At 38.8% G+C, this 27227-nt stretch overlaps 1 protein-coding gene across 2 annotated transcripts in view; it reads right to left on the bottom strand.

Annotated features, from left to right (window-relative positions):
• DNAJC12 (DnaJ heat shock protein family (Hsp40) member C12) overlaps positions 1 to 27227 on the bottom strand; it is a 70944-nt gene that overhangs the window by 6129 nt on the left and 37588 nt on the right. For both annotated transcript variants that reach the window (XM_072628811.1, XM_072628810.1), the window contains 2 exons: positions 21225 to 21364; positions 394 to 595 (listed from right to left, as the gene is read on the bottom strand). In XM_072628811.1, the coding sequence (XP_072484912.1) occupies positions 394 to 595; positions 21225 to 21364 (342 nt within the window). The remainder of the gene's footprint in view (positions 1 to 393; positions 596 to 21224; positions 21365 to 27227) is intronic.

Raw genomic sequence — 27227 nt, 5'->3', positions numbered from 1 at the left:
AACTCAAATAGAAATGGGGTCACTAAATAATATATAAGGATCCCTGAAGGCTACAGATTGACTTAGAAAGCCACATATTAACATTATCTATGTTCTATTGTATTTTTAATTTATTTTGTTAAATATTTCCCAATTACATTTTAATCTGATTCCAGTGCCAGTAGGCAGAGTCTTTGACACCTCTGGCCTAGGGCACTGACTTGTTCAGGGTCATATTTGATAGGGCAGGATGTGCCAGGAGCCAGATCTTCCTGGCTTCCTCAACAGCTTGATATCCACCATTGCCTTTCAATATCACCATAAAGATGAAGAACAGGTAGAAATATACACCAATGTAGCATGTTCTAATTTTTCCCTTCTTTCTTCTGGAAACCCACTATGACCAGGACTTACTTGAGGAGTCTGGGCTTTGCAGGGACCATGACTTGTCCAAGGTCTCAGGCTCTCCTTGCTCCTTTCTGTCTGTGGCAGAGCTCAATCCTTTATTGGTGGTTTTTTGCTGACTTCCTTCCTCATCTGTGAGACTGCTGGTATCAGTTGGGTTAGGTTCTTCCAGCATCTTCTCCTTCTTACTTCTAACAGCCCAGTGCATAGACTAGAAGAATTGAAACAAGAGACAAATGCATGTTGTAAGTACTCACCATGTTTTAAGTTTACCTTAAGGTGCTGCCACTAACCTGATGCATGACTTTAATTACAAGGAAATTTGTTGTTGTTCAGTCATGTCCAACTCTTCATGACCCCATTTGGGGTTTTCTTGGTAAAGATACTAGAGTGGTTTATCATTTCCTCCTCCAGTGGATTAAGGCAATCAGGGTTAAATGACTTATGCAAAGTCACACGTCTTGCAAATGTCTGAAGTTAGATATGAACTCAGGTCCTCCTGACTCCAGGGCTGGCACTCTATCCATTGCACCACCTAGCTAGCCCCTCTAGATTAGCAGGCAACAAATCAACTTAATTCAGCAAACACTGATTAACTATTTGGTACTGTGCTAGGCACACAATGAGAAATGAAACTATCTCTGCTCTCAAGGAGCTTATCATTTATTATTACTGAGGCTGCTGCTGCTACTGCTAATGGTAGTAGTAGTAGTAGTAGTAGTAGTAGTAGTAGTAGTAGTAGTAGCAGTAGTAGTAGTAGTAGTAGCAGTAGTAAACATTTACACAATGCTTTAAGGTTTGCAAAGCCAAAAGGTAAGTGCTATTATTATCCCCATTTTACAGATGAAAAAACAGATTCAGAGAGAGTAAATTGCTCTCTGCTCAGGTGATACCTCCTCTATAAAAAAAGTTCTTTCTCTTTGGGGTCTTTATCTCTTTAGCTCCCATTACTCCATTCTGTCTGTTACGTATCCCTTTGGCCACACACATTCAAGGCAGAATGAATGGAGTAGTGAACAGAGCAACAGATTTGGAGTCAAAAAGATATAGATTTGAATCCAGCCTCAGAAACTATGATCCTGGACAAGTCATTTGACTTTTCTGGGACTCAGTTTCCTCATCCTTGCAGTGAGGATACTAAAACATCTAGCACTGACTTCACAGGTTTGTTGAGGAGGTTAGGTAAGATAAGGTCTATGAAGCACTTTGCAAACCTTAAAGCCCTGTAGAAATGTGAATTATTATGATAAAATAACACTGTTGTTTAATTGAAGTTTAATTGATTACTAAAGAATCATTTCAGTCCAAATATCCATGTGGAACAATCATTGACCAACTTTGATTCCCCAACAACAGAGCTGAACAATGACTTTCAGATATAAAGTTGGTTATGTGTACTATAAAGAACCATCTGGAGGCAGCTAGATGGCTCAGTGGATAGAGCTCCAGGGCTCCAGTCAGAAAGACCTGAGTTCAAATCCAGTCTCAAGACACTTACTGACTATGTAACCCTGAGCAAGCCACTTGACCCTGTTTGCCTAGGTTTCCTCATCTGTAAAAAGAGCTGAAGAAGGAAATGGCAAACCACTCCAGTATCTTTCCCAAGAAAACCCCTGACAAGGTCACAAAAAGTCAGACAGAACTGAACAAAAACAACAAATAAACAGTGACATGCTGCTGAAAAGGAATACTGACACATTAAGAAACAACAAATTTAAAGAACACTAGACTCAGTTTCCAAAAAAGATAAACTCAACTGCACACACACAAAATGAAGATATGACTAGCAGGAATCCATCCTTTAAAAAGACTTAGGGGGGAAGATGGTGGACTAGAAAGACACACTTACGCAGGGTCCTCCCCACAGCCCATAAAATACCTGTAGAGAGCGACTCTCAACAAATTTTGGAGCAGCAGATGTGGAGAACAACAGAACAGAGGAGATTTCCAGCCCATAGTGACCTGAAAGGCCTGAAACGTTGGTTGCGTTGGATGCGGAGCCGAGCATGGACGAGACTCTGGGAGGAGGACACCTCAGGGGTGGAATCTCCAGTCGCAGTAGCGGGTCCTCAGATCCCTTGGCCCACAGGTGCCAAAGGTCAGTGATGGGGTTTTATCAGCTGCCCAGGAAGGGAGAAGGGCCTTCCCATAGCTCTGGCAGCAGACAGCAGCCCATACAGACCACTAGTTGGTGGAGAGTAAAAACCCCTGGGGGCATTGAAAAGCTGAGTCTTACCTCAGCCCTGGGTGGAGGCCCTGGGAGAGCTGTTCTTTGTCTCACACTGAATGGCAGCCCTGCCCATCCAGCTTATCTGAAAATCAGCTCCCAGTGCTGACTTGGCAGAACTGGAGGACAGGTGGCTGTGGAGAGGTATCTGCTAAGATTCTGGGCACGAAAATTCCTCTCTGCATCCAGACCAGTACACACTTGATTGTGCCACCTCAGAGGAACTGAGATCTCACAGATTCCTAGAGTATACCCTACTCTTGACAAAGGACCCAAAAGTTAAGTAACTGGTTGGGAAAATGCCCAAAAAAGGGGAAAAAAAATAAGACCATAGAAGGTTACTTTCTTGGTGAACAGATATCTCCTCCCATCCTTTCAGATGCTTACCATCAGGGAAAGACATAGAAGTCAAGGCTTCTGTATCCCAAACATCCAAAATAAATATTCAATGGGCTCAGGACATGGAAGAGCTCAAAAAGGATTTTGAAAATCAAGTTAGAGAGGTGGAGGAAAAACTGGGAAGAGAAATGAGAGAGATACAAGAAAAGCATGAAAAGGGGTCAACACCTTGCTAAAGGAGACCCAAAAAAATGCTGAAGAAAATAACACCTTGGAAAACAGGCTAACTCAATTGGCAAAAGAGGTTCAAAAAGCCAGTGAGGAGAAGAATGCTTTAAAACACAGAATTAGCCAAATGGAAAAGGAGGTCCAAAAGCTCACTGAAGAGAATAGTTCTTTCAAAATTAGAATGGAACAGATGGAGGCTAATGACTTTATGAGAAACCAAGAAATCACAAAACAAAACCAAAAGAATGAAAAAATGGAAGATAATGTGAAATATCTCAGTGGAAAAACAACTGACCTAGAAAATAGATCCAGGAAGGACAATTTAAAAATTATTGGCCTACCTGAAAGCCATGATCAAAAAAAGAGCCTAGACCTCATCTTTCATGAAATTATCAAGGAAAACTGCCCTGAGATTCTAGAACCAGAGGGCAAAATAAGTATTCAAGGAATCCACAGATCACCACCTGAAAGAGATCCAAAAAGAGAAACTCCTAGGAACATTGTGGCCAAATTCCAGAGTTCCCTGGTCAAGGAGAAAATATTGCAAGCAGCTAGAAAGAAAAAATTCAAGTATTACAGAAATACAATCAGGATAACACAAAATCTAGCAGCTTCTACATTAAGGGATCAGAGGGCATGGAATATGATATTCCAAAAGTCAAAGGAACTAGGACTAAAACCAAGAATCATCTACCCAGCAAAACTGAGTATAATACTTCAGAGGAAAAAATGGTCTTTCAATGAAATAGAGGACTTTCAAGCATTCTTGATGAAAAGACCAGAGCTCAAAAGAAAATTTGACTTTCAAACACAAGAATGAAGAGAAGCATGAAAAGGTAAACAGCAAAGACAAGTCATAAGGGACTTACTAAAGTTGAACTGTTTGCATTCCTACATGGAAAGACAATATTTGTAACTCTTAAAACTTTTCAGTATCTGGGTAGTTGGTGGGATTACACACACACACACACACACACACACACACACACACACACACAGCACAGAGTGAATTGAATAGGATGGGACCATATCTTAAAAAAATGAAAATAAGTGGCTAGAGAGAAATATATTGGGAGGAGAAAGGGAGAAATGCAATGGGGCAAATTATCTCTCATAAAAGAGGCAAGTAAAAGACACTTCAGTGGAGGGAAAAAGAGGGGAGGTGAGAGAAAAACATGAAGCTTACTCTCATCACATTCGACTACAGGAAGGGATAAAATGCACACTCATTTTGGTATGAAAACCTATCTTACAATACAGGAAAGTGGGGGAGAAGGGGATAAGCAGGGTGGGGGGGAGGATGGAAGGGAGGGCAGTGGGAGGAGGGAGCAATTTAAAGTCAACACTCTTGGGGAGGGATAGGATCCAAAGAGAGAACAGAAGCAATGGGGGGCAGGATAGGATGGAGGGAAATATAGTTAGTCTTACACAAAATGACTATTATGGAAGTCATTTGCAAAACTACACAGATATGGCCTACATTGAATTGCTTGCTTCTCAAAGGGAATGGGTGGAGAGGGAGGGATGAAGAAAAGTTGGAAGTCAAAGTTTTAGGAACAACTGCTGAGTATTGTTCTTACTACTAGGAAATAAGAGATACAGGTAATGGGGTATACAAAGTTATCTGGCCCTACAGGACAAAAGAGAAGATGGGGACAAGGGAAGAGAGGGATGTTAGAAGAGAGGGCAGATCGGTGAAAGGGGCAATTAGAATGCTTGGCGTTTTGGGGTGGGGGGAGGGGAGAAATGGGGAGGAAATTTGGAACCCAAAATTTTGTGAAAATGAATGTTAAAAGTTAAATAAATTAATTTTTAAAAAAACCTAAAAAGACTTAGGGGTCCCAGTGGACTACAGGCTCAATCATCAATGTGATATGGCAGACAAAAAAAAAACCAGTCAATCTTAAGGCTGTATTAAGAGAGTAATCGAGAGTTGTATGATGACAGTAAGCAAACTTTGCATATAACCAATGAGGAATATTCTTTCTGAAAAGGAGCAGGAGTAAAGGGCATCATCAAGGAGTTATATGATGGGAAGAAAAGACTGATTAATCACATGCTAAGAGCAAGAAATGATAGACTTGTGGTTAGAGACAGCTGGAGTGCTCCACAGATACTGTCACAATGTTAGCTGAAAGCAAGGGAGACCTCCAGCATGTTGGATGAATCTCATTTAGCAAAAGTTAGGGAGTACACAAGATATTAGGGCAATGAACAAGATGCAATCTGTATCACAGGAGGGAATTCCAGATTGATGAGATCCCAGATCTATCTGAGTTTGAGAAGCAACATGAACTCCAGAAGGGGTAGTCCCACTATCTGACTCAGGACTCAGACAAAATTGAATCTAGAGTGCTCTAACCAGTTCCAGGCATCATGCTTAAAAGGACATTAGTAGACAGTCAGAAAGACCTGAGTTCAAATCCAGTCTCAAGACACTTACTATGTAACCCTGAGCAAACCGCTTAACCCTGTTGGTCCTGAAGAAGGCACTGAACTGATGGGATCATGCCATAAAATACTACATTGAAAGAATTGAAGATTTTTAGCCTAAACAAGAGAAGACTTTAGGGACATGACTGTTATTCTCCAATACTGGAAAGGTTGCCCTATGCCTGGGTTCCAAAATTCAGCTTTGAAAGTACAAGATGTTTGTCTAAGCATTCTGAGAAACACTTTAGGACCATACCCCAGATGTTATTAAACTGTGCATACCTTTAGGTCCAGTGATACCACTACTAATCTTATACATCCAATGAGATCAAAACCAAAGAAGAAGGAACTATACATACAAAAACACTTAGTATTGCAAGAACCGGAAACCAAGTAGGTGCTCACCAAGTGGGAAAAAAATGGATAAATTGTGATATATAAATGTCATGGAAGATAATTAGGTCTTAAGAAATGACAATTTCAGAGAAACCTAGGAAGACCCATACAAGCTGATACAAAGGAAAATAAGAAGAACCAGAGAACAATTTATACAATACTGCAGAGGAAAACCATTTTGAAAGATTACATAATTCTGCTCAATACAGTGACCATTTGTGGCTTCAGAAGACTGGAGATGAATCAGGTTTCCTACTTCTTGACAGAGAGGTGATAGACTAGAAATGAGAGGTGAGGCATACATTTTCAAAATAACCAGTGTAGGTGGCTTGACTATATTTATTTGTTAAAAGGGAGAGTTTCTTTGAGAAGAGTTGGTGGAAAGTGATATAAAGAGTGAAAGTGATATAAAAAAGAAGATAAAAGTAATAACAAAATTTTTAAAAGAAACATAGGGGGACACAGATAAGCAGGGCAGTTTTGTTATCATGTTAAATTACATTTTAAATATAATTGTATATATATACTTACAACAAACTATATATAACAGACATATACAATTTCATATACAATCTTCTTTTTCAATGTTCTTTTTGTATATTGGAATGTTTACATTTGTTGATGTTCATTTCATTAGGGAAAAGAAAAAATTTTCTATGTGCAAAAAAAGATAAGTATGACCAGCTAGAGATACATTTGAAAAAGATCTAGGGGTTTTAGTGGCCTGCAAGTTCAACAAGAATTAACATTGGGATACAGCAGCCAAAAAAGTTAACGTGGTCTTAGGCAGCATTAAGAGAGGATAGTGTCCAAAAGGAGGGAAGGGATTATCCTTCTTTATGCTATCCAAATAAAAGCATATTTCAAGTATCATGTTGCACTTTGGTCACATACTTTGTTTTAAAGTATCGCAACCTCAGCTATCAACAAAAACAAATAATCCAATAAAATGCAACATAATGATTTTATAAAAATCCTCTAGCATTAAACAAGATAGAACCAAACAAATTAACAAATGAGCAAAATATTTGGAAAGGGGGCAACTGGACCTCCATCCCAATTAATGTAAACACCAAAGATCCAATTTTCTCTATTGACTCAATCCATCAAAGGTATAAAACATGTTTAAACAAGTCTTGAATCAGTCTAGGAGTGAAGTAGTTGAGTCCTTGGATGAAAGTAGATGATGTCCTCTCAGAAATATTTTGTGAAGGCTGAAAGAATCAAACAGACCTCTGGACTGATTATATAATATAGGAAGCCATTTCAGAAGCATAAAGTCAAGCAGTTAAGGTTTCAGAACTTACTGTCTCAGGAATTCCCTAAAGAGGCAGAATCCTGGGCCAGAGGGCAATGTGAAGAAGTGGAGGTTTAGAAGGTAAATCTCATTGACCATGGCATTGGAGAGACTAGGTCAACAGAAGACAATGAATCCAAGTGGGAGATAAGATATAAATGACAATCTAGACATACCAGACAGAGGCAGCTTTCAGGGCTCTACAAGAGTAGAACCAACTCAGAGCCCAAAAGTGAGCTCCATCTAAGGGAAATTTCATGAAAGCACCATGTAGGAAGCAAAGAATGCCCAGGAATCAGGGGCTGTGAGTTTACCCTTTGGCCATATGAGCTCTCTAAATTGGAACCCACTCTTCCCAAGCACCTTAATGTGTGCCCCTGGTTTGAGAGGATGTTTTATACCATTCTAACCATAAAACTTTAATACATTTTGTTGTTCAGTTATTTTAGTTGAGTCTGACTCTTTGTGACCTCATTTGAGATTTTCTTGACCAGTATACTGGAGTAGTTTGCCATTTCCTTCTCCAGCTCGTTACAGAGGAGGAAACTGAAGCAAATAGGGTTCAGTGACTTGCTTAGGATCACACAGCTAGTAAATGTCTTCAGTTAGATTTGAACTCAGATCTTCCTGACTCAGGCCCAGCACTCTATTCACTGTGCTACCTAGCAGCCTACCTTAGTAAATACTCTTTCAAAAAGTATGACTGATAATCAATGAGAACCATATCAGGGGATTATGCATGACCATAGAAAATCCTGTGTTTCTTTGGGCCAAGGCATCAAGCACACTTCTTTCTGTCAGCATATGGCCAACACTCCAGAGTGAAAGCCAGATTAAAATGGAATTGGGTAAATATTTAACAAAATAAATAAAAACAGATAATATCACATTTTAAAACTAAGTCAACATACAGCCAGCAGGGATTCTTATTAAAAAGGAAATAGCCCCCATTCCTTTTTTAATTTGACACTATTGCCTCAGGTTAACCCCTAGAGCCCTAAGGTGGAACTTACTAGATTGCTCTCTGGGGTCCTCAGCATGTTACTAGGAATTGAGGACTTAACCCTAGAGGGTATACTATACATATGTTTGACTTATATCCTGACCAGGTCTGTCTGAAGCTCCTTCCTCCTCCCTTTCTCTCTAGAGTTGCCTTTCCTTCTTTCAGTCTGGAATTCTTTCTGCTTTTTTTAAAAATATAATTACAGTTGACCTCTGGTCCTACTTGTTTTACCATGCATCCTGATAATCACTTAATATAAATTTTGGACTTTAATAAGGGCTTGGGCCTGAACTAATCAATCAGACTGCTTTGCTTTGCTCTAAAAATGCCCTTTCTTGTGTCAGCAATTTCGAAGGCCTGTTTATGGCAGGATGCCTGCAACCAGAATGGTGGGATTTTTCCTTATCTTGTATTACAGAGACATATGCTATATAGAGGAAATTCAGAAATCCTGGAATCATAAATTCCAATGGATACTACTTTGTTAATTGTCTTGTCTCACTGAATTTATAACTTATTCAAGTAAGAAAGTTCCTTTCTCACGGTAAAGTATATTTAAGCCTGGTCATTCTTCCATCACGCAGTCAGAAGTTTCTTCTGGTTCCACTATCATGTAATCACTAGCTTAAAGGGAATAAACTGTCTGTGTTTAGCCTGTTTGCCTTTTTCTTAACCAAACTTTCAGGTCAACAATCTCTTCATGTAAGTCTTTCCATATGTCTTCATATGTGTCCTATTTAATATTTTAATGCACCCTAATATTCCATTATAGTAATATGTCATAATTTATTCAGTCTCCAATTGTTAGGCATATAGTTTGTTTTCAGTTTTTTACTATCATGAATAGAGCAGCTGTGAATATTTTTGTACAAATAGGTCCTTTTCTTTCTTTTTTTTTTTTTTTACATTTTTAGAGGGTAATGTCCTAACAATACCATTACTGAGTCAAAAACAACAAACCAACCAGTGGTCAGCTCTTAGCTTTTTTCCCCACCACAAAGTATAAACAGCACGTAGGTAAAGCGCCCTTACAGATTATGTGACTGAAAGCCGGGAAAAGTCACTGTGGCCTCACCTGGGGAAGCAGCTTCAGATGAGACTAACATTCTCTAGACTCCCATTCCTGTTCCACCATTTTAAATAATCCAATGTCATTTTCATCCTAGGGTCAGTTTTAGCTGTTGTGGCTACCCAGGGGGTACTTTAAACTTGCAGTTTGGGCCTGGTGACCTTCATTCCAGAGACAGGAAGGAGTGAAAGATTTACTTTATCACAGCACATAGAACGTGCAAGGTGAACTAAACAACCAACCAACCAAAGAAAGTCAAAGATTTCAACAGGCAGAGATAGAAGAAGAGAATTCCAGGAATGGGAGACAGCATGAGGATTGGCACTGTTGAGGTCTGGGAACTATAATGTAGAGGTTTGGGGTACTCAGGACCCCAAAATACCGACATGCCAAGTCCTGCAGAATGAATTAGACTCAAGGTTTCTTTCAGCCAAAGTAAAACAAAGTTTATTAAAGGTTTGCCATATTGAGTTGACTCTTAAGGAGCCTTAGCACTTGTAATAGGTGGGCCAGATAGAATCTCAGCTAGACAGAGTCAAATCTGGATTGAATCTGAGCACCTTTGTGGAGGCAAGATGGAACTTATATACAGAAAGACAGTGGGAAAGATCTAGAGGTGGTCTAGTAGTCTGGGAGGAGGGTCTAAGGAGGATGTTGATGAGACTGGGCTAACTAGTGATGTAATCAAGGTTGGGAAACAACTGGAGGCAGTTGGGAAGTATCTGACAATAGAGGGCTACGGTGGGAAGTAATCAAGGAAAGGCCAGGCTAGGTTAAAGACGATAGACTTGAATAAGAAAGGCCAGATTATGTGGAAAGATTCCAGGGGAGTTTAAGGAGATTCCCAGAGTCTGAACCCCATCAGCACCAAGACAGAAGGCAGGATGAGAATGGAGATATTTTGCCTGGAATTCAGAATACATAAAGGCTAGTAATAGTCACCCAGAATTATAAGCTTGTCCTCTTTCGGCACATTGATGATAAGGGTCTCTAGGTCTTCATAAAATTTTTGTTTGACTTCATCAGGGTTTGTCATGGTGAGAGCATAGGCACTGATGATGGTGGCATGGCGTTTTTCCGTGAGTGACAATTGCATTGTCATTAGCCTTTCATTCATTCCTTTTGGCAAGCATACCAACTTGCTGATTAGATTAGTTTTGATTGAAAAACCCATGCCAGCTTCACGGCACTCCCCTTCACTGCAGCCACTCCAGAAAAAGGTGTATCCATCTCCAACTTCAGTAAATTGGCCTTCATTTGCCACCTTTGTTTTACTCAGGGTTGCTATTTGGATACGATACCTGTTGAGGTCCCTTGCAAGAAAAGCAGTTCTTAATTCAGGTCTACTGGATTTTGTGTAGTCTATTAGTGTGTGCACATTCTATGCACTGAAAGTGAGTGGAATTACCTTTGCAGATGTTTTTGTACATTTTGTACATTTTTTTGTGTTTCATCCACATAGTGGAATTCCCTGCCTGCCATGGTAATCAGGCCAGGGTTGCGTAAGCAGACAATGTTAGGGCTCCTTTTCTAGCCCCCTTTCTCACACCAGGAGGTAAGCAGTGCGATCCTTAAAAGACTGCTTAGACACCCAGGGGGTTGCCAAGTCCCCCTGCTGCTTCCAGTGAGAAACAACTCTATGGCCTGGGCCACCTGTGTTCAGGATTGTGACTACAGCTCCCAACGTATCCACACCTGCTGCTTCATCACTTGCCCGTTGCCACAGGACTTTGAGGCATAATAGTGAAATGGGTGATGTCTTTTGATTTGTGCACAAATTGTATTTAAGTAGGCATAGTTGCACGAAGTCATCAGCCTCACTATCTCCTCCAGAACCGTAATAGTCCAGTGGTAGGACAGAGTCAAAATGGCTAGCGATGGCTCAGGATGCAGTGGATGACCTTGGTGTCTTCGGTGTATAACCAAGCTCTAAGCACTCCACATGACCTGTTTCATCTGCCTTCATGACCGTTGGAACAAATTGTTCAAGTTGAATGGGTACATCAGACTCTGAGGGGCCTTGAATGCTAGAGTCCAGAGATGATGACTTATTTGGTAGGCAATAGGGAGTCATGAAAAGTTGCTGAGTAGAAGAGTGACTCTAAGCAAAAAGGAATGAGTGCTGGATTTGGGGTCAAGGGACTAAGTCCAAATTCTGATTCTGGTACTACTTTGTGTGACCTTGATCAAGTCACTTCTTCTCCTTCAATATCAGTATCCCCATCTGTAAAATGAGGGGGGGTTATTAGAGGAATTCCAAGATCCCTCTCAGCTCTAAATCTATGATCCTATAAGTTTTATATTTCTCTTGCTACAATTTTAAAAATAATAATAAATTCAGTTACTTCTTACAAATGTGACCTTTGATTTTCTTCCTGAGTCATTCTCAAAAGAAGAAAAAAGTGTTCCCCTTCCCTGTTTTCAAGAAATACAGAATGAAATGTGATGAAATACAATCAAACATTTTGTAAGTAATTCATTTCTAAATCCATAGAGGTTTCCCCCAGACACCTGAGTGTATTTGTCATTCAGGGCACAAGTGGCATCAAGGGAACTGTCCTTAGTGGGATGACTCACTCCCATTCAATGGAAAGCAATAAAAGCTCATGGTAATAGCAGTGGAAAGAAAGCACAGCAAAGAGGAAGAGATTGGGGGAGATCTAGGCAGTCAACCAGTTAAAATCACAGGGCATAGAGTCAATAGCACATCTAAGGGAAGAGCTGTCCAGATGGAAAGACACTAAATATCAGAACCAGGAGCTTATTAACCCACTGAAGAGTATTCTTTTAAAAAGTCTATCTAGTTGATGAATTCACAGTCATTGGGTCATAGATTTAGAGTGTAAACAGATCTTAGAATCATCTTTAGGCCCTCATTTTACAGATAAGGAAACTGAGATCCTAAGAGTTTGAGAGACTTGTCCATGGTCATAAAGGTAGTAACTGGCAGAATCAGGATTCAAACCCAGAGCCAATGACAACTTCAGCTCCAAATCCAGCTCCAGATCTTGAGGTGTCATAGATTTATAGTTGGGAGGAATGGGATGTTATCTACACCAACCTCCTATTGGACAGATGAAGAAACAGAAGCCCAGAGAAATGAAGGGACTTCATTTCTAGGTTGGGAAATTTCATTTGTCCCTACCCTAGCAAGGGTAGGGACAAGACTCAAACTCAGGAACTCTGACTCTGCTTTCCATGGCTTTCCAACACCATCTTTTAAAAATATTTTTATTAGCAAATTCTTTCTTTCAGGATTGCATTGGGGGAAAATAAACCTATTACATGTCTATAACAATATGTTTTCCAGAAGTGTGAGTAGGGAAAGGAGGGGGGAATTAAATGATTTGAACATTCAGTATGTCATTTTCTTATGGCCCCTTATTGACCACTTGATTTTAGTCTGGGCCATGATGAGTGAATTTTTCACTCTTCCCTCTATAAAAGGCGGAGTGTAGTATGACTAGAAGGAGGAGAAAGCCAGGAAAAAATCCCACCATAACAAGCTTTTAAGGTGGCAGGCATGCTCATGACACAAAACCAGAAGAGAATGTCTTGGAAACATCTACAAGCAAAGCTACAAAGTAAAATGCAGTTTGGATACAACCAGAATAAGCAGAAATTTAAAGAGTTAAAAAATATTTTAAAACTAAATGAAAGCTACAGGAGAAAATTATAAAAAGAGAATAAATAGCCCAGAAAAAGAGGTACAAAATCTTACCCAAGAAAATAACTCCCTAAAAATTAGAATTAACCAAATAGAAGCTAAAGACTCCACAAGACATCAAAAATATTAAAAAGTCAGAAGACTGAAAAGATAGAAGAAAATGTGAGATGTCTCAGAGCAAAAACAACTGACCTTGAAAACATATCAAGGAGAGATAAGTTAAGAATCACTGGATAACCTGAAAGTAATGACCTTTTTGATCAGGAACCTTAACATTATATTTCAAGAAATCATAAAAGAAAACTGCCCAGATCTCTTAGAACCAGAGGAGAAAATAGAAATTGAAAGAATCCACTTGTCACTCCCTGAAAGATACTTCAAAATGAAAATCAGGAATATCATAGCTGAAATTCAGAGCTTCTAGGGCAAATAAAAATACAGAAGGCAAACAGAAAAAAATAATTCAAGTAAGGAGGAGCCAGAGTCAGGACACACAAGATATAGCAGTCACCACTATCAAATGAGGGTAATAATACTTTCATTACTTCAGGCCTAGAACTGCTTTGTATAAAAATAATATTTTAATGACCCCACACACACATACATGCTCCCCTTTTCATATAGGTATTTGTTTTGGGATGAGGCTAGGTTCACGGTTGACAGAGAAGGTTCCATGCCTCCAGTGGATAGTTGCTATCCAAGAGAACAATTTTGCACCTGATAGAAACAGAGTTCATTAACTTCCACTTCCTTGTATTACAGATGAGGAAACTGAGGCACAGAAGTTAAGTGATTTTCCCAGATCAAATGACTAAACATCTGAGACAAAACTTGACCTCAGGTCTTGCTGATTCCAAGTCATGGGGCTATCCATGACCATTCATGGCCCCAGCTCCCTGCCTCTTACATTGGAGGATGTAATGTATGTGTGTGTGTGTGTGTGTGTGTGTGTGTGTGTGTGTGTGTTTACAAAAGCATGCCGTAGTAGAAGTAATCAGAAAACCTGTTTCAAATCCTGCCTCTATCACTACCTACTTGTATGACCCTAAACAAGTCCCTTCACTCTTCTAGGCCTCAGTTTGCCCTTCTGTAAAATAAGGAGGTTGGACTATCATCAAGCACTTGAAAGACATGTCATATGGAAGACTTTTTCTGTTCAGCCCCAGAAGGCAGTACCAAGAGTCGTAAAGAATCCAAACTACATGTGATGTCAGGTCAAATGTCCTAACAATTAGAGTTGAAATGGGAGACCTTGAGAAGCGGTGGGTTCTTCTTCCCTAGAGGTCCTAAGAAGAGGCTGGACAACTTCCTGTCCAGAATGTCAGAGCTGAGATTGCCTTCTTATATGGGTTGGGATGGATAGATACTGAGATTCCTTCCAACTGCCACATTCTATGAAAGATGATCTCAAAGATTCCTCCCTGATCTAAATCTGTGATCATGCTGATGATCTGTCTCACCGTTGTGCTGTAAGAACCAAGTAAAATAACATACCTAAGGTACTCTGTAGCCTCAAAGAACTACAGACACATTGGGCTTCTAGGTTGACCAATGGATGGAGTGTTGAATGTGGAATCAGGAAGACCTAGGTTTTAATCCAGTCTCAGACACTTACTAGTTGTGTGACCCTGGTCTTCCTCAGTTTACCCAACTGAAAATGGGGATAATAACAGCACCTACTTTACAAAGTTCTTATGAACATCAAGTGAGATGTTGATTTCTAAGACTATTTGCAAGCTTTAAAATGCTATCTGAATAAATGATCAAAGGATATGAATAGGCAGTATTTGGATGAAGAAATTAACGCTATCTTAGTCATATGAAAAATGCTCTGAGTCACTGTTGATTAGAGAAATGCAAATTAAAACAACTCTGAGGTACCACCTCACACCTATCAGACTGGGTAACATGATAAAACAGGAAAATGATAAATATTATAGAAAATGTGGGAAAATTGGAACACTAACGCATTGTTGGTGGAGTTGTCAACAGATTCAATCATTCTGGAGAGCAAATTAGAACTATACTCAAAAGGCCATAAAACTATGCATACCTTTTGATCCGGCAATACCACTACTAGGTCTGTATCCTAAAGAGAACATTAAAAAGGAAAAAGGACCCATATGTGCAAAAATATTTATAGCACCTCTTTTGGAGGTGGCAAAGAATTGGAAATTGAGGGGATGCCCAACAATTGGTGAATGGCTGAACAAGTTGTATATGAATGTAGTGAAATACTATTGTCCCATAAGAAATGGTAAGCAGGTGGACTTCAGAAAAACCTGGAAAGACTTGCATGAACTTGTGAGTGAAGTGAGCAGAACCAGGAGAACACTGTACACAGTAACAGCAACATTGTGTGATGACAGACTTTGCTAGGCCTATTATTATTACATAATTATTATTATGGCAATTGTTATTATGATCTGTAAAATGGTGATAATAATATTCAACCTACCTGCATCACAGAGTTATTGTGAGAAAAAAACAGCAACACTTTGTAAGCCTTCAAAATATGAAGCAGTGGATAAAGTAAGGGAGTCTCAGGGTAACTGGCTAGTACCATGGATAGAGCCCTGCTTTGGAGTCACAAAGACCCTGGACGAGTCACTTAATCTTCCTCAATCTCCATTTCCTCATATTAAAAATAGCAATAATAATATCATCTACTTCCCAGGGTTCTTATGAGGATCAGAAGAGATAATAATGGTAAAGTGCTTTGCAAATCTTGAAGTGGCAAGTAAATGCTCGCTGTTATCATCATTATCATTATACGTCTCCAAGTCAAGAAGATCTGGGTTCAAATTCTGCCTCTCACACATATTGGCTGGGGGATTCTGAACAAGTTTTAACCTCTCAGTGCTCCCAAGCAACTACCATAGATTTAGATGGTAGAAATAGGCATCAGTCTGCATTGCTAGAGTTGCCACACTGGAAATTCCATATACTGATGACATTATGGGAATTATTTTTTTTTAAAAAAGGAGAGAAAGGAAGGAAGAAAAGAAAGAAAGGGAGGGAGGGAGGAAAGAAAGAAAGAAAAAGTACTATAAAAATTGAAGTTATTTCCATCATGATTATTACCACCACAAATAAATCATTTACATGTGATCTGTCATTTTCCATTCCATTTCTCTTCAGATGCCTCCCCATGATGAGGTAACCCTGGGTTATTGCAAACTATGACAGCAGAGTCTAACCTCTCACAGGTCCTGCCAAACTGAGAAGAGGCCTTGAGTGTGGGTCCAAGGATTGATCTCACATCATTGTCCAACTAGCTAAACTCAGAGAGGTTCAGTCCCTTAAAAGGGGGGGCCGCAGAGCTATGAATTTTTCATCCATGGAAATGTCATTATATCATAGATTTAGACCTAGGAAGTCACTTTAGACGTTAGAAGTCACTAAGTTGAGGCAGCTAGGTGGTGAGTAGATAGAGCACCAGCCCTACAGTCAGGAGGACCTGAGTTCAAATGTGACCTCAGACATCTACTAGGTTTGTAAACCTGGGCAAATCACTTAACCCCGATTGCCTGGGGGGGAGGGGGGTGGCAAGAAAAGAAGTCACTGAGGTCAAAATGAATTTCTTTCGGAGAATATCTTCTGAGTCCCTGAGGGGTTATACATGGCATTTAAGAACTAGGAGAGTAAAGGTGATTTGAACAGTACTATCCCCACACACTCTCTATGTACATAAACAAATCCTACAGCCAATGTAACTTAGACACAAAGTATCCAAATCCACAAGATGTTTAGTTGCCTCATTTATTTCAACGGAAAAAATAAACTGAAAGTGGTCAAACTTTAAATATGTCAGATTGCACAACATGAGAATCACGAGTCAGAGGACAGAAAGTCCATGAAAGTGAGAGAGCAGAAAACAACAGAAACTGGCCACCCAGAAGACTTTTGAATAGAGAAATTGTGCTGCACAAAGATCAGAGTCCTTCAGTTGGGGAATGGCTAAATTAATTCTCAGAAGATTTAGGGAGGCTCACGGATGAGCAAAAGCTTAGGTTCTGGTTTGTTGGGTTGGTTGGTTTGTTTTGGTTGGGTTTTGGGTTTGTTTTGGTTTTGGTTTGGTTTTTTTTGTTTTTGTTTTTTTGATAGGGGATATCTTGAGATTACAAATGGAAAGAAAGGATGAACACCTAATGTAAAAGATCCCTGAATTAGTAGTGAGTTTCTGAAGAACTGATTCCCCCACAAAAAAATTCATAGTTAAGTCAACATCTTTTGTAAAGGAAATAAATGACAGAAATCAGCAAAAATGAAATCAAAGAAGGTAACATTATTTATTCTACTCAGGGATTTGAACTTGATTTTTGTAGTGTTTTTAAAGGACATAAGGTATATTATCAACTCATAAGAATCTGGAACATGGTCAGATAAAGCAGGCAGAACCATATACAACTTATTTGTGCTTTGAATCCATCCCCCTACCATATACACGTACCCTATTACCACCACCAAATGTCATCAAATAAGTCTGGACGGAGACAGCTGGCATTCATTTCTAAGATGAGTTACAGTGATAAGACAGATTTATTCTTGGTTATTTGTAGAGGTATCAAGCATCCCTTTGGGGAACCCAACACAAATGATGTTAACCTCCTTAAAGAAACTACTATCACTGTATTGACAGTTAACTTGGAAGAAAAAAACATTTAAAGGAATAATCACTAGACAGAGAAAAAACTTTGTATTCCCTATTTTATGTTTCTTATTGCACTTAGTCAATAAGCATTTATTAAACGCCTACTATGTTTCTGTACTAAGTACTGTGTAGACATGGCAGTGCAGGCACTGTTGATAAGCCCTGTAGAAACAAAAAGAGACAAAAGACAGTCCCTGCCCACAAGGAGGTCACAATCTAATGAGGGAGACACCAAACAGAGCGTGCAAACAAGATAAGTAAGAAATAGCTAGCAGAGGGGTTAAGAAAGGTCACCTGTAGAAGGCACTATTTTTGTCCTTCATTCTTGGGGATGACCATGACATCAGCAAGATGATGACATGACTTGAAAATGAATTGTATTTAAGTGAGGGAGGTAGCTGGGATCTGAAGGGAATCAGGAGGCAGAGATGAATAGGGGGAGCCTTCCAGGAATGGGGGACAGGGAATGAAAACACCTGGTAGTAGGAGATGGTGTGTCTTGTTTGAAGAACATCCAGGAGGCCATTTCACTGGCTCAAATGGACATGATGGAGAGTAAGATGTAAGAAGACTGGAAAGGGGTGGGGGGGAGCTAGGTTATGAAGGGCTTTGAACAGTAAACAGAGGAGTTCATGTTTGATCCTGGAGGTGATAAGGAGCCATTGGAGTTTACTGAGTTAGAGGGTGACATCCAATTGCCATTCTAAACACACGATATCCCACAGAGAGGGAGGAGGTGGTGCTAGAGCCAGGGGAGATCAGGAGGGCCAACTGAGAAATTGTCAGTGTGACAGCAGAAGCAAGAGACCATTGTATATAGTAACAGCAATATTATTTCAAGAATGACTGAGTAAATAAGTCATTTTGACTATTATAAATATCCAAATTAACTATAAGGGCATATGAAGAAAGATGTTATCTGCATCCAGAGAAAGAACTGATAAATAGAAGTATAATATAATTATATGTACATGTATGTGTGTATGTATATACCTATTTGTGTCTAATGTCTCTAGGGAGGGGGAAGGAAGAGGGAAGAAAAAAGGGAAAAGACAGATTTGCAGTTTCATGTTCAATCATCTTTTTATTATCCTTTGCTATGGAAATGCTTGTTTTATTCCATAAATTAAAACTAAAATATATAAATGTGAAAAAATTCTCAGTGTAAGCATTTACCCCTTGTAAATAAGCAAATACTCCAAATCAGGACTTGATTTATTAAACTTAAGAAAGTGATAATAATGCCCATGAAACTTAAAAGTGTGGCATTGCATACATTTTTGTTCTGAAAGCCTAATAGTTAAGTATTTACCAACAGGCCCCTGAGCATTTCCTATCTCTTCCATTACACTGTAAGTCCTCTGAGAACAGAGATTATATTTTACCTTTTTTATATCCACACACAGCTCAAGGCACATAGTAGGCACTTAATTAGTGTTTGTTAGCTGATGGCTCAATGCTTTTGCACCATCTTTCATCCCTAGAATGTTTTCCCTCTACCCCTCCACCTCATGGAATCCTTAATTCCCTCAGGAATTAACACAAGTAACTCCTACAGGAGGCACTTTCTGGTCTACCCAGGGTAGTGCCTTCCCATACAAAGTTACCTTTGTATGTGTCTTATATGTACCTCTATAAATGCATGTTGTCTCTCCCATTAGAAAGTAACAATGTTGTCTCTACCTTCTTGCTATTATTCTGCAAGTAATGGTAAAGGGGGTAGAGAAGTTCAGAGAAACTTTGTATGAACAGATGCCCAATGACCGTGAGCAGAAGAAGGAGAATAATCTATACAATAATAACGTTGTAAAAGCAAACAACTTTCAGAGACTTAAGAACTCCAATCAAAGCAACCACCAGCCATGATCACAGAGAACCAGTGAAGAATTGGTGACTAACTAAATATGCAGCATTAGATACACATTTTTGTTTCACTTGACTTTGTACATTTGTTGCAAGGGTTTTATGTTGTTTGTTTCGGGTGGGAGAATGGGAGGGAAAGGAAAGGATTGTTTTTTTTAATTTTAAGACCACAGCCTCCTCAAACTTTGTACACAGTAACAGCAACTACATTGAATGATCAACTTTTAAATAGACTTTGCCCTTCTCGGCAATTTAATGATCTAAGACAACTTCAGAAGACTCTTGATGGAAAATGCTATCCACATTCAGAAAAAGAACTGATAGAATCTGAATGAAGATCAAAGCATAGTGTTTTCTCTTTTTGTTTTCTTGTGGGTTTTATTTTTTGCTTTTTTTTCTGATTTTTCTTTCACAACATGATTAATGTAGAAATATGTTTAATAAAATTCTACATATATAGCCTATATCAGATTGCTTGCCATCTTGGGAAGGGGTTGGGGAGGGAGAACTCAAAAAAAGGTGAATTTGAAAACTATCTTTACATACAATTGGAAAAAAAATAAAATACTATTAAGTGGAAGGAAAAAAAGAACATAATCTTCTCAAGGGCAGGAACTGTTTCCCTTTTATCCTTTCTTCCTTAGCATTTCTCACAGAGCCTGAAACACAGTAAGCACTTAATAAATGCTTACTGATTGACTGAAACCCAACTGAGAATAAGCAAAAACTAATTGTTAAAAATGAGTGACTAGTAAAGTATAGGTTACAAATAATTAGCATGTAGCTATGAGTATTACAGTCACAAACTGAAACTGAATTAGTAAAGCTTTCAGCTATTTTGCACTCTTCATCTGGAAAAGTCTTGCAGAATCAATTCAGATTCTTGACCAAAGTTCCTTGGTCAGTTCCCAAAGGAAAATAGATGCCTTTGGCAGGTTATGCAAAGTATCCAGGAACAGACAACTCTCCTTCCATCTTTTCTACATCAGAATCAATTCCAGCCCACCATACATAGCTCCTAGCCAATGCTTTCATACAAATTGTTCTAGAATGTGTTGCCTATAGAGTGAACAAGGCAACATGATGACTATTGCTGGCAGAAAAATAAAATTTCTCCCCCCTAAAAAGGCATTTCATATAGGTAGAACATATTGACAGCTTATTAACAGCTTGACTTACTAAGGCAATTTCTGTACTTTGCCAGTTTTTTAATAGTCAATTCAAGTGATAGGTCAACTCTACTATGTCCTCTGTGTGACCTTGGGTAAGTCTCAAGGATTCCGTTTTCTCAGGTGGAAAAGAAAGAGGTTGAGTGATCCCTGAGAGCCTTTCTAGCTCAAGATCTAGGATCCTATGATCCTGTTCATTAACTGGTAGAGTCAATGAGAGTGGGGAGATGCATTTATCAAACCAAGCAAAGTAATCCCAAAAATCTTAAGTGAGTCTGCAGCAGCTACCAAGTAACCCAGGTAATAAGTGGCAGGGCTAAGATTTGAACTCTGCATGCCAAGTCCAAATCCAGGGTACAATGATCCAGGAGATGATGCATAGTGGTGCATATTATAATGAGGTCCATGTCTTTCATACTAGATTGGCCTTTAAAGAAAGAAAAAGACCTACTCTATAATCTACATACCACATGACCATCAAAGAGAGAAACCTACCGTTTTGACTGAGTTACTAAGAGCTTCCCACTGGTGAAAAGGGATAGGAACCCTGCTTCTCCTCCAGTAGTCATAGCGATCCCGACTCTCTTCATTGGTCAGGATATCTTTGGCTTTCTGGAGCCTCTGGAAATTCTCCACTGGAGGAAAATAAGGCAAAGGAAAAAAAATTTTTTCTTGAGAAGTTATTTGAAATCCCTGAAATATATTTCTATGCTTGTGATCCAACGTATATAAAGAAAGAGCCTGCTCCCATGTAGACAGCCCACTAACCTCCTCATTTATGGGTAGGGTCATATGATTCTCTGAATTCTTTTCTGTTCTAGGTAGGATTAAGGCCAGCTACCAAATGGGAATAATAGGGAGGGGAAGGGAAACAAGTATAAATGAATCATGTAAGACTTCAATTCAATTCATCAGTGGCTTACTAAACACTAGACAAAAATCAAAGCAGTACCTGCTTTCAAATAGCTCATATTCTAATAGAGAGACATAACAAATATAAAATAAACTGAGAAGGGAGGGTCAAGGGTTGAGGGGAAATGAGTCAGGAAAAGTTTTACAAAGGAGGTGATAGCTTAGATGGTTCATAATAATGCACAAAGCCAGGCAAGGGAAGGAACCAGAAGGAGAATTTATTAAGTGCCTACTTGGTGCTAGGCACCATGCTTGGAACTTTACAAATATTATCCCATTTGATCCTTATAACATCCCTAAGAAGTAGATGCTATTATTATGCCTATTTTACAATTAAGGAAGCTGAGGCCGACTGAGGCTAAGTTGCCCAGGATCAAACAGCTAGTAAGCTGAGACTGGCTTTGGATTCAGGTCTTCCTGATTCCTCTTTGCCATTAGGCTGCCTAGGAATTGGCATGTCAAGTTTGGGCAATAATCAATCAATTAAGGAGCATGTATTAAATAGGTTACGAAGGGGCTAGACTCCCTGTGACCAGGACTAGAACCAGTACATGTGCTTGGGGCCAGACTTAGGAGCCCCTTTGGAGAAGTAAGGGGAGTGCCTCTGCTGTATTATTTTGCATACATATTTCTGTGTCTCATCCCCTCCAACTGAAGTGGTAACTCCAAGAGGATACACACTTCTCTGCATCTTCTCTAAGTTGGTCTCTTCTCCAGGACACAGTAAAGTACTTTAGAGCATCAGTTCTTAATTTTGTTTGCATCTTGGACTCCTTTGGCAGTGTGGTAAAGCCTGTGAACTCCTTCTCAGAATATTTGTTGCCTATGTTCATAATTGAAGGAAATGCTAAATTGCAGTTATAGGTAAGTGAAAATAAAGCTTTATTTTTTTTCTTATTCCTGAAATAAATCTCCCAGGCCCCTGGGGGAGGGGGGGCCTTGTCAATGGATCCCCAGTTTAAGAACCCCTGCTCTAGGGTCGTACGGTGGGGATTTAATTAACATTTGATGAGTTAGGCATGTGTTCAACCAGGCTGATATTTCCCTCCTACCACAGGCACAAAGGTTATAGAGTTTTCTAGTGCTGTGAGTTATGAACTGTAAGATATGAGTCACCCTCACAGAGTGCAAGATGGAGATATTATCATTTGGGTTTTCCAGCAGGAGAATTTGAGTCTCTGTTAATGTTAATCACCAAGCAACACTGATAAGCAAAGATCAAAGAACAAATTATCTTTGCTAGAAAGCTATCTTCCCCTTTCTCTCTCTTCCTTCCCCTCCCTCCCCACTATAGAAGAAAAAAGCCAATTTCATTTGATGGATGTCTTTCAATATATGAAGTAATTAAATGAATCATGTAAGATAAACATTCTGCAGAAAATGGGTTTCTGTTAATCAATCATGTGGAAGAGTCTAAAAAGGGAGGATAAAACCAAAGGCTTCAACCTCTGCTCTGCTATAGGACTAGATGGGCTTTTTGGTGGGTTCTGCCTATTTCAATGTGCAAGTCTCTGTCACTGCCTCATTTCTGCTGTGCTAAAAATCATTGAAAAGTTCAATTTCATTGATGAGTAAGGTAAGGCAATGTGCCTGTTGTAGTTGACTTAAGGGTTTGTGTTGTTTTTCTGGCAATCGAGGTTAATTGACTTGCCCAGGATCAGAACAATGTAATTAAAAAGATCATTAAAAGGGAATCCAAACCCAGAGATGCCACGACACCAAGGAGGTCATTGATCAAAAAGAAAGTCCAAATATATACCAAAGTATTTATACCCTCATTTTTTTGTGATAGCAAAGAACTGAAAATCAAGTCAATGCCCACCATTTGGGGAATGGTAGAACAAATTGTGATACATTAATGTAATATGACTGTGTTGTAAGAAACAACAAATAAGATGACTGCCAAAGAGCAAATAAGAACTTACATGAACTGATTCAGAGTGAAGTAAGCAGAGCTAAGAAAACAAGACACACAACGAATATACCAATGTAAATAGTGCACCACAAACAATGGACAATAAATGATGCAAAATTACAAAGAATAGGTTTGGCCCCTACAAAAAGATATGAGAAGACATCCTCAACTCACTCCTTTGCACAGGTGGGAGGTCTAGGGACATGGTATATCACATATATTTTCATACTTCTTCAATATATTGATCAGTTTTGCTGATTTTTTTCTTTTTATTTTATTTAAATATACCATTTCTTATATGAGGTGACTCTCTGAGAAGTTGGAGGAGAAGAGATACCAGGACAAACTAAATCCAATGAGAAAAGGTAGCTGCTTCAGTACTATATAAGGAATCAGGCAGAAAACTTCACTACACCTAAGGGAATCTCATGAGGTCCCCCATAACAGGAGAAAAGAACTTGAAACAGATTTTGAATAACATCATTTGCCACATATACTTGAAATTGGAGCCCACGTTCCCCCAGAATCTGCATGTCCTCATGGAAGAGAATGCCTCCAGTTCAAGGGGATGTTCTTGTACCAACTATTTTATGGCACTACCTTAATAAATGTTAGTTTCTCAAAGCTAATTAAGCCTGCCTGGCTAATTGATATCAACTGCTAATTAACGGGGAAGCACATTGTTAGGGGTTTATGAGCCACAGCATTAGAAAGATACCTGTAGTCCTTCAAGGTCCCCTAGAATCCTGAGTGGGGAAAAGCCCATTAGCTTACGGGGATCTTTCTACCTGTCCATGCTAGGGAGGTTTGGGAGAGTGAGCCCGGAGCCTTGGCTGCACCAGGATTGTATTAGTAGCATTTTCTGATCTGTTTCATTGCAATTGAACATTTAAGGAGGCTTCTCCTCCTGGTACTCCTTACACCAATGAAATCATAGATCCAGGCAGTTCAGAGACAGAGCCAAGTAAGGATCTGATAAAGTTAGGAAATAGAGGGCAAGAGTTAAAAAATGAAGAACTGATAAAAATAGATATAATCCTGAAATTTACTCACCTGTGGACATGTCATATGATACTGGTAACATGTAGGCTCCTCAAGAATAGGCCTTGTCTCACTTTTGTATTTGTGTCCCATATGCCTATCACTGTGCCAAGTACATAGTAGGCACCTAATAAATATGATTTATTAAAGCTATCCCATCTCTCTTTTCTTCACTGGCAAAATAGGAGTCATTACAATTATACCTTCTACTTCACAAGATTGTTGCAGGGAAAACATTTTGTCAACTTTAAACTGTCACAGAAATTTATGTGGGCTATTAATTTTGATATGTGAGCAACTGATTTTGTTTTTTTTTTAAATCACTTGTTTCTATATTGGCCTGTGACTAGTGTATATGAAGTGTGGAAAGGAATTCCACTGTTTCTCAAGCTAGTTACTTCAACAACAAACATGTAGCAACAGCATCAAAATCAGCCCCAAATTTGAATTCCCTCATTGGAGGGCACAATCATTGTCAGATCTGAATGATAAACATTCACTGCTGTTATGTTCAGGATTTCAGAGATACTAAAATATCCATCTGGGGTAAATGAACTGTCCTCAGTTTGTTTGTCTGTTTGTTTTTTGAGAGATGGGTGATGATGGATGTGGAAATGATGCATGTGCTATCAGATTTGGCTTCTCTCTTGTTTGGATTTATTTAATTGTTTTTCATAGAATTGAAAAATTTGAGCAATAGCTGAGATCTTAGCAGTGAAATCCATACTCTGAGAAAATCCTGGCTTTTCTGTCTTACAAAAAAAGATACAATGGGGGAAGGGAGTGAAGGATATATCCAGAAATGACTGATATAAAAATCAAATATGTGTGTACATGTATATATACATATATACATGTACACATATATACATACACACCCATGTATATACACATGCAGGAAAGAAGTCTAGGTAACATAAAATATGTATCTGGAGGGAATCTTTAAAAATCATTTAAAAACATAATGCTTTTCTAACCTTAGAAAATCATGAAATCTCTTTAATTTGTAGAATTTAATATGTTTTCCAGTTTGGTTAAATTGGTATACTAGAAGGCCTGGAATACAAGAACATTCTGAAATACCAAACTAAGATACTAGAAGTAGTAAGACAAAAATTTTATTTATATATAAAATTATAACATCTGTTTATAAAGATTTGTACTGAAAGTAAATGTATACTGATAGGCACAATTATAATAAAAACAATTTAATCTTTAAAACAATTGCATCAGATGATACAACTGATATGCCTAGTCTTTCTAGTGTTAAATAAAATGGCTACTCCAGATGATATAATGATTAAAGTACTGGATTTGGAGTCAAAGGACCTGTATTCAAATCTCACTTTTGTAATCCTATCTACGACTTTGGGAAAATTGCTTCTCCTCACTTAGAAAATGCAGGTCTTGGGTTGGACGATCTCTGAGGTTCCTGTGAGGGCCAAGGTCACAACATTCTAGGGAGTCAGAGAGAGTTCTATGGTAATTTCTAAGGACAAAATCATTTCCATTGATAGATTGAGTCACCTATTTAATTTAATACAAGAAAAGATATGAACATGGGTATCCTCTTTGAACAATATTTATTCAGTCTCAGTTGTTATTGAACAAAGAATATTGCGTAAAGCTTGTCTCCATGGCAACCAGAAGTGACAAAGATCAGGCAAGAATCGGTGACATGCTCTGATGTTTTCCAGAACCACACAGATGCTACCATAGGTCAAGCTTCATTGAAAAAAAAGAACTGCTTTGTTTTGTTTTGAAAGTGCTTCTCAAATATTTATACTTGCTTTATGATTTCTATTCGAGGACATTAATCCCACTGCTAGTTGCTCAACTCCTGTGTCAGAAAGTAAATAGACTACTTCCCAATAGTATTTGACTCATATTTTGCTGATGGAGATACCCAAATACCACAAAGTAAAAGAGCTTATGACCATCCATCCCAACCATCTACTTCCCATCTGCCCTGCTGTTGCTTCTTCTGGACCTCCTGAGATCATAGCCTGGGTAACAACATACTCAGGTTTAGAACTGCACATGTTGTCCTGACTGGTGAGTCAGTGAAAATACACATGGCCCACTATATCTTGCTGACCCCAGACCCCAGATCAAGCTTCATTCATATCATATCTGATCAGTCATCCCTCTGATGGCCTTACCATCTACCCTGATGTATCACCATCACCACCACCCCTCCACTTCCCACCTCTTACTCTGTAATCAACAATCAAACCAATATTAACATTGCTTTGGGAAAGAAAGTGTCCACTGAATTCTCTAGAAACATAGCACACTACAATGGAAATACTCAGTTGAAATTAAAAAGCAGAAAAAGTCACTATTAGAATGTTAGTAAATAAGTAAAACAGAAGAAATACAATTGAAAGAGAAATGATTTTTTATGTATCACACTTTCTGCAATTTGAGGGCAAGTAGGTCTAATTAGAAGAGGAAGTACAGAGAAATGGTTATTTTGGAATTTATGAAGTAAGTGGATATTGCTGAGTTCTACCAAGAGCTTTAAATTTTCAGGAATGTTTTATTGATGTATTTTGTTTTTAATATCAGTAATTTTTGGATCCTTCCCCTTATCTCTGTTTAACCTTATTTCAACAAAAGACAAAAAC

This window comes from Notamacropus eugenii, chromosome 1, assembly GCF_028372415.1.
Source record: "Notamacropus eugenii isolate mMacEug1 chromosome 1, mMacEug1.pri_v2, whole genome shotgun sequence".
Taxonomy (NCBI): domain Eukaryota; kingdom Metazoa; phylum Chordata; class Mammalia; order Diprotodontia; family Macropodidae; genus Notamacropus; species Notamacropus eugenii.
This window is presented reverse-complemented; position numbering and strand designations above follow the sequence as displayed.